The 7035-nt window shown below is 44.0% G+C and overlaps 2 protein-coding genes across 2 annotated transcripts; one reads left to right on the top strand and one right to left on the bottom strand.

The window, feature by feature from the left end:
* Positions 1-21: 21 nt before the first annotated feature.
* On the bottom strand, positions 22-5005 carry LOC109462129 (toll-like receptor 13; the record flags this gene model as incomplete). The annotated part of the gene is made up of 5 exons (XM_019758623.1): positions 4991-5005; positions 3716-3824; positions 2006-2292; positions 1438-1531; positions 22-879 (listed from the first exon to the last, which is right to left on the bottom strand). Coding segments are annotated over exons 1-5 (1363 nt in total), but the record flags the coding sequence as incomplete, so codon positions are not given.
* Positions 4953-6668, top strand: LOC109462130 (WW domain-binding protein 11-like). Its single transcript, XM_019758624.1, has 3 exons — positions 4953-5096; positions 5485-5597; positions 5963-6668. Exons 1-3 carry the CDS (start codon positions 5015-5017, stop codon positions 6527-6529), a joined length of 762 nt encoding a protein of 253 aa, XP_019614183.1. The 5' UTR covers positions 4953-5014; the 3' UTR covers positions 6530-6668.
* The last annotated feature ends 367 nt before the right edge of the window (positions 6669-7035 follow it).

Here is a 7035-nt window from a genome sequence, read left to right as displayed (position 1 = left end):
TTTCTACGATAGAGACTCCACCAGTAAAGTCTCTCTCGTGTATGCATAGTTTTAACCGCGGCTCTTCTTGCTCGAGTTTCGGCACCAGGCGTCTTGTGACCCACTTCGAATCCCTGCCGTTGTAGGAAATGAAGGCGTGGTAAATTTTTCGCTTACCGAGGGGGGCTTTGGGACGACCTTTCGCCTTTGACCTGAGTAAGTACCAGCCGTACTCGATGTAGTATCTGTTACGGTACATCACAAAAATGGCCATCATGTAAACGAGGATGAAAACGCTGGAGAGAATGGCGGCGTAGTATCGCAGCTGGCTGTGGCACTTTTCTGCTTCCAGGTCATAGTTCAGAATGGTGATCCGGCGGTCTGATCTTGGGTAGGCGCAGAAGTAGTTGGCGAGGTTGTGGAACACAACTTGGGTTTGGTTTTCACTGACCCATTTGATCAGCCACTCAAGGTTACAGGCACAGTTGAGAGTGTTGTACTCCAGGTTTAAGTCCTGTAGGTTCTTCAGCGAGCCCAGTCCTTTCTCGGTAACCATTTGAAGCAGGTTTAGCTGTAGGAAGAGTTTACGGAGGTTTCTCCATTGCTTGTATACTGCAATGGGTATAACACTAAGTCTGTTCTGAGACAGGTCGAGTGACTCCAAATGTGACAAGTTCTTGAAAGGAGCGGGGCTCATATTGTGGAACTCGTTGTGTCGAAGGTTTAGGGTCTTCAAACTGGTCAGGTTTTCAAATGGATTGCTTGTTTCTTCAGAATAGAGCATCATCCTTAAGTTGTTGTGTTGAAGATCAAGCTTCTTCAAGTTGACAAGTCCCTTGAAGTAGTCCTTAGGGAATGAGTTGATGCCATGGATTTTGTAACACTGATAAGACTGGCCTCCTAGGTTGAGAGATACAAGGTTTGACAAGGAAGTAAATGGAGGAAGGAGGGGTTGAGATGCTTTAAGACACAACCGATTCTTGTTCAACTCCAAGACTCTCAGAGAAGGTAGACCATAAAATGTCTCGCTGTGGATTTTTGTGATGAAATTGTCGTTTACGGTAAGAAAAGTCAGGTTGTGAAGACCAGCAAAGCCGTATGGTGGCAGGGAGTTGAGTCTGTTATTGCTCAGCTTCAAATGCTTCAGAAGAGGAAAACCATGAAAAGAGTTTGGAGAGATTTTGTTGATGGAACCGTATTGTAAAATTAAGACTCGCAAGGTTGACCGAACACTCCTTAGGGCCGTTGTTGGCACTTTGTTTAGGTCATGCCACTTCACGATCAGTTTTTCCAGATACAGGAGCCCAGCCAAACTGTTCTTCGCAAATTCTCGTATCGCGAATTCCTCTGGTGGTCCTGATATATACAGCGTTCTCAGATACGGCATGTCCGAGAAAACACCTCTCTCTATAACAGACCTACGAGCTTCCAGAGTTACATACAGGCTAGTCAGATTACCTAGTGTAGAGAAGGACCCGTTTACGATGGTTGGCAGCTCATTTCCTGACATATTTAAAGTCTTCAGATTTCCTAGTCCCGTGAACTCATCTCCCTTCAGTGAGGTTATGTTATTGTTATGCATCAGGAGAGTCTCAAGTTTTGGTAGGTACCGGAACATTCCATTACTCTGCAACTTCTGTATCTTGTTGTTGGACAAGTCTAGCATTATTACAGGAATGTCTGCCAAAGGTTTAAAAGTATCTCTAGAGAGACTATCTAGAGAGCAACTTCCTAGGGATAAGCTAAGCCCAGGGGTGTTAATCTTTCCTAAGTTCTTGAAAGTAGTGTTAAGCTGTCTAACTGTCAACTTGTTCCCAGTCAATAGTATGTTGGTTATATTTTGAAACGGCCAAAACGCTGGCTCTCCGATGATAGCAATCCTGTTAAAAGACAGGTCTAAAGTTTCGAGTGGCGATCCTGCCAAAGAGGCGAATGAGTCTCTACTTAGTTGGGAAATCAAATTCTTTCTTAAATCTAGGTGCCTGAGTGCCATAAGATTTCGGAAGGCCTTTCCGAGTTTGCAGACTTTGATGCTGCTGTTTGCGAAGGAAAGGGACCGTAGGTTCTTCAAGTTGGCCGTGAGGAAATCAGGGTTGCTTAGGTCGGAGACTCTTGTCCCGGCCAATCCCAGTACTTCTAGGTTCTGAAGATCGGCGAAGGCTCCGTTTTGTATAGTCTGGAGAAGGGTGTTGTTGAGATAGAGGATCTTGAGGTGGTTGATGTTGTAGAAGGTGTGGTTCTGGATGGAGTAGAGGTTGTTCCAACTCAGGTCCAGATACTCCAACACAGGGAGGGGTGGAAACGTGTGGGGACCTGAAAGAGGAGAAATCTTTTAGTATTACAGAAAGGATAGGGTGTAAAGGAGCATGATTTTCAAGCGTAAACATTTTATTCCCTTTGAATCACATGATGACAATAAGGCTAAGCATCAATAACCATGACTTTAACAAACAATGCCATAGTTGTTACTTTTGTTACTTCTGTATGTTGTCATATCAATAAACACAAGTCTGTATCTTGATAAAGGGAACAAATATATACAATATCAATAGTAAACATTTTCGTGCAGAACCCAACTCAATATCATTTTTCACATATAATCCTGAAGATCGGTCCTCAAAATGTGTATTTGGAAGAGCAGAAAAGGGGAAGTTGCAGTGTATGTTTATGTAATGAAACTTTAGCATAAGGAACTAGAGTTCCCCGATCTCATACCTTCGCCAAATGATGTTAATTAATCTTTATGACTGACAAATTATAGATTAGATTATTCCCCCAATTTAAGAAATAGGAACCTAATTTTCATGAATTATATCATTTTATCATAAACTCAACCAAAAAACAGTCTTATATTAACAAACAATGCATTCTAGCATTTCCTAATAAATTATGCAAATGAGGTCCTGATTTGAATAAATTATGTTTAATAATGTTCACCTCAATTTAACTTTCAAATACATTTGTACCACAAGTATGAAATTCCAGGCAGTTATCATTACATAATTATAAAATTTTCTCATTAATTATGCAAATTAGGTCATTATTAACATAATCAATATCTTCCTGTGTTTCTCTCGTTGTCAATTACCAATGTCACAAGCTTTAATTGTCCTATCATGGAATGCAGCTGATTCATAGAATTTCCCCATAAATTATGCAAATTATATCCATACTTGCATAATTGTCACATAATTACATGAAGCATCACGTAAGCTACCTACATACCAAAAATCACGACGATCCGTCAACCGGTTCTTGTGTTATCCCCTTTTGAATATTTTCAAGAATATATCACTGCAGTTCCAGAGCAAGCCGCTAGGGGGCCTAAACTCACATCACTTCTTCCCCAGCACAAGAGCTACCTACCATCTAAATTTCATCACCATAGCATGTCTAGATCATGAGATATCAAAACCGGAAGTTCAGCTGCAGTACCATAACAAGCCGCTAGGGGGTCCAAAATCTAATCATTTTGAGGTCTCATCAAGACCTACCCACCTACCAAGTATCAAGACAATCCATCAAGGCCTTCTCAAGTTATCGTGTTGACACACACACACACACACACACACATACACGAACGCCCCTGAAAACATAACCTTCTTGGCGAAGGTAATAACACACCTCCATTGCAGTAAGTTAGATAGTAAGAATATACAACATAAACTATGTAACTCACGACAATTACTGTACAATGTGTATAGCCTACTTATGTTACATGTAGCTCTGTACTTACCAATAGTCTGGAAGTTATTCCGACTGAGATGTAAGAACCTGGTTGTTTTGGGTGTTCCTCGAGGTACACTACTCAGCCCACTCCTGCTGCAGTACACGGAGGTGTTCCTCTGTCGGACACAGTGTTTCAGGAACTCTTTGGGGAAGGTCTTTACCACTTCCCTACCAGTTGCTAAGAAGGTGCCTTTGCCTGGATTGTCCTCATGATAAGAAACTGTTTCTTGTAGGAGAGCTGTTGCTGCAAGAAGTCCTAACAAGTAATACATCATGATTGTGAAAAATGGTCTGTAAAGCAGCTATGCAAATGTAGGTGGCCCGTACTGAAGGTTGTCGGGTTTTACTGTCACACACACACACCTGTTTTTGTGACAGTAGAGGGAAGTTCCTGCTTTGTAAGCTGACCAGGCCACATTTAACAGAAGTGATGTAAGCTCTGTTTGCAAAAGAAGAGGAAGTACTGGGTATATTTCTGTTTGTGCGTATTCAGGTGTAAATTCAGGTGCCTTTATTCTGCTGATTCAGTCTGTCATAGCAAGTTTTATTGAATTCTACTTGTGGTTTTTATTGATTTGACATTTTTAGGAACTAAAGGGGCTTGTTTTATGTTCTATATTAAGCCTTATGCTATGTGGAGGAAGTGATTTTTGGGAAAGATGTGCAATCACATCTAGGAATTTTGAAAATTGAAGACCTTTCACTTTTTGCTTTACCCCCAGTGGGACAAAGAGTTGTCTTGGTCTATGTGCCTGTCAGTCTGTGTATCTGTGTATGCATGAAGTGGGGTGAAGTCTGCTACTAGTCAGGCCTCAAACTTTTCTTCCTATTGTCCCAGCACTGTCCCTAAAATAAATTTCAATTGTCCTGAAGTCAAGCTGAGCTGTCCCAACCTGTATTTGTGGAAGTAATTATATGACTTCAACTTGAAGTCAACTTTATTTTGCTTCTATTGACTCCCAGGCACACTATAATTGCAGAGTAGACAGGAAATTCGGGGGGACTTTTCCAGATCCAAAAGCCGGGATGTGTGCCTGATAAACAAAAGAAGGGCTGACATTCTGATGTTGATCATTTTTCTATTGTCCCAATTTGACTCAAAAAAATGTCCCAAAGTGTCTTTTTAGTTGTAATTTTTAGTTGTTTTAGTTGTCCCAGCCTATATTTTAAGTGGTCAGTGGCCATTGGACCACCTTTAATTTCGAGCCCTGCTAGTATGTCTGATTTTTGTGTCTCACCCTGTACTACAGGTCTCCATGCAGACATTGACATTGATGCTGACCTTGATGACATCCATGATGACGACATGGACGATGATGATGATGACGATGATGAGGAAGAGTTTCATCACCGTGACGATGATGATCTCCCCAGGAAAGATGATCCAGGTGAGATTATCTCTTGAGGATATAAATACTATTCCTTGATCTCTATGGAGGCCTTAATCTTGGCAAACAGGTCTTATTTATAGCTTTGTAGTCTAAGGTATTGATGTATGGTTGATACTGAGAAACTGCATGTTTTAGTACCAAGTGTCAACAGATTAGCACTGATCACTACTGCCACCTAGCAGAACTGGAACAAACTGCAGCATGCAGACTCGAGGCACACAAGAAGCTCTCTGACACAATGGCATGAGAATTACATGTACTCCTTCACTATGCTGCTTATGTTATAGCCATAGAACCTTTTATTCTGGCAGTAGTCAGTATAAAAGTCAGTATCTGACCTCTTTTCATGTTGACTAATGCCCTTTGTTTCAAATGTAATTTGCAGGGAGGAAGGTTCGTTTTGCAGATGATGATGAGGGAGATGAGAAGATTCCCCCAGGTATCACCCCGCTCCAGTACAAGATGTTGAAGATGGCTGGACAACAGATTCCCAAGAAGGTAAATTTGACAGAGAAAATGTTGTTCTCTTTGTCCCCAGATGCATTTCTAGAGATAGATAATAGAAATTTGAACCAATTAATCCATTTGAAGGGTAATGTTTTTATTTATTGTTAGGCCACACCTTTTTTTTGCAAATCAGAAAAAAATGGACAGGGCGAATCTGAGAAACAACAAACTAAATTGGTGTGGCCTTACCTAGGCTTTTGTGGTATACTATCGATATGATCCTCATGGAGTGGCACTAGTGCTGATTGGTTCTTTATACAGCTGCCTTCAGGCTGATACCTGACACAAACCACTAAAGTCTGTTTATATGACCATTCTAAAGTCCTGTGTACATGTATTTGTCTCATTGCTGACAGGGAGAAAAGCGGGAGGAGAATTCAGATGATTCAGATGAGGAGGAGGCTGAAGGTCCTCAGCCGGAGCCAAAACAAGGCCCGCAGCTGCCGACATCTGGGCCACCTGGAGCCCCACCTGGAGCCCCACCTGGAGCCCCGCCCGGCCCCCCGACTGGCCCCCCACCTGGTCCGCAGCAGACCCCTCCAGGTGCACCCCCTGGGCCACCACAAGGACCCCCTCCAGGACCACCTCCTGGATTCCAAGGACCAAATCTTCCCCCAGGCCTCAGACCCCCTCCTCTGCGAGGACCTCCACCAGGACCCCCTAGAATGCCCCCTCCGGGGCCCCACCAGGACGCCCCCCTGGTGCTCCCCCTGGCCCCCCTCCAGGTGCACCACCCCTCCTTCGAGGACCCCCTCCCAGATTACTCCCTCCCGGTCCCCCTGGTGTACCTCCTCCACGAGGCATGCTGCCCCGGATGCCCCCTCCCGGCGCTCCCCCTGGCATGCCCCCTCCTCCTGGCGTCCTACCCCCCAGCAATCCCAGCGTGCTTAGCGCCCCTCCCAGCCTCATCAGCCGACCAATGAACAAAGAGGACTCTGCCACGATCGAGAAGAAGCCGACGGCCACCATCACGGCTAAGCCGCAGATTCGAAACCCGACGGCAGACGTCACGAAGCTCGTGCCTGTGTCGGTACGCATTAAACGTGATAACAAAGGAAAGAAGCCAAAAGACGCCAACAGTACCAGTCAAGCGAGCGGACGGGCGATCAACCGTCCCCAGTACCGCCGTCAGGACCGGGGTCTGGGAAGAACCTACGGACGAGGCCTTATGAGAAGTTCATGAGGGAGATGGAGGGGATCTTGTAGAACAGACCTGTGTTCAGTACTTCAGGTGAGGATCTTATTCAAGAGAAATCCAACAAACAATCTCACAAACGACTGGCAGCTTGTTTTGAAACCTTATTATTACATTTAACCATAATCGCAGTGTTCTAGCCAGACCATAGGGGCCCCTTATGCTATGATTTTGACCTCCTATGCTGTCTTCAACCAGCATAGGGGTATTTTGGGAGAGAGAACCTTCAGAAAT

This window comes from Branchiostoma belcheri, unplaced genomic scaffold (genome assembly GCF_001625305.1).
Source record: "Branchiostoma belcheri isolate BF01 breed outbred unplaced genomic scaffold, Haploidv18h27 scaffold992, whole genome shotgun sequence".
Taxonomy (NCBI): Eukaryota; Metazoa; Chordata; class Leptocardii; order Amphioxiformes; family Branchiostomatidae; genus Branchiostoma; species Branchiostoma belcheri.
Note: the sequence above shows the minus strand (reverse complement) of the source record. Positions and strands in the feature narration are given on the sequence as shown.

Bases quoted from the DNA above. Each gene is read 5' to 3' on its own strand.
- LOC109462130 (XM_019758624.1), top strand. From the start codon at position 5,015: ATGGACGATGATGATGATGACGATGATGAGGAAGAGTTTCATCACCGT. The intron at 5,097-5,484 runs GTGAGATTATCT...TGTAATTTGCAG, and splicing joins CCCCAGGAAAGATGATCCAG to GGAGGAAGGTTCGTTTTGCA. The intron at 5,598-5,962 runs GTAAATTTGACA...CATTGCTGACAG, and splicing joins GACAACAGATTCCCAAGAAG to GGAGAAAAGCGGGAGGAGAA.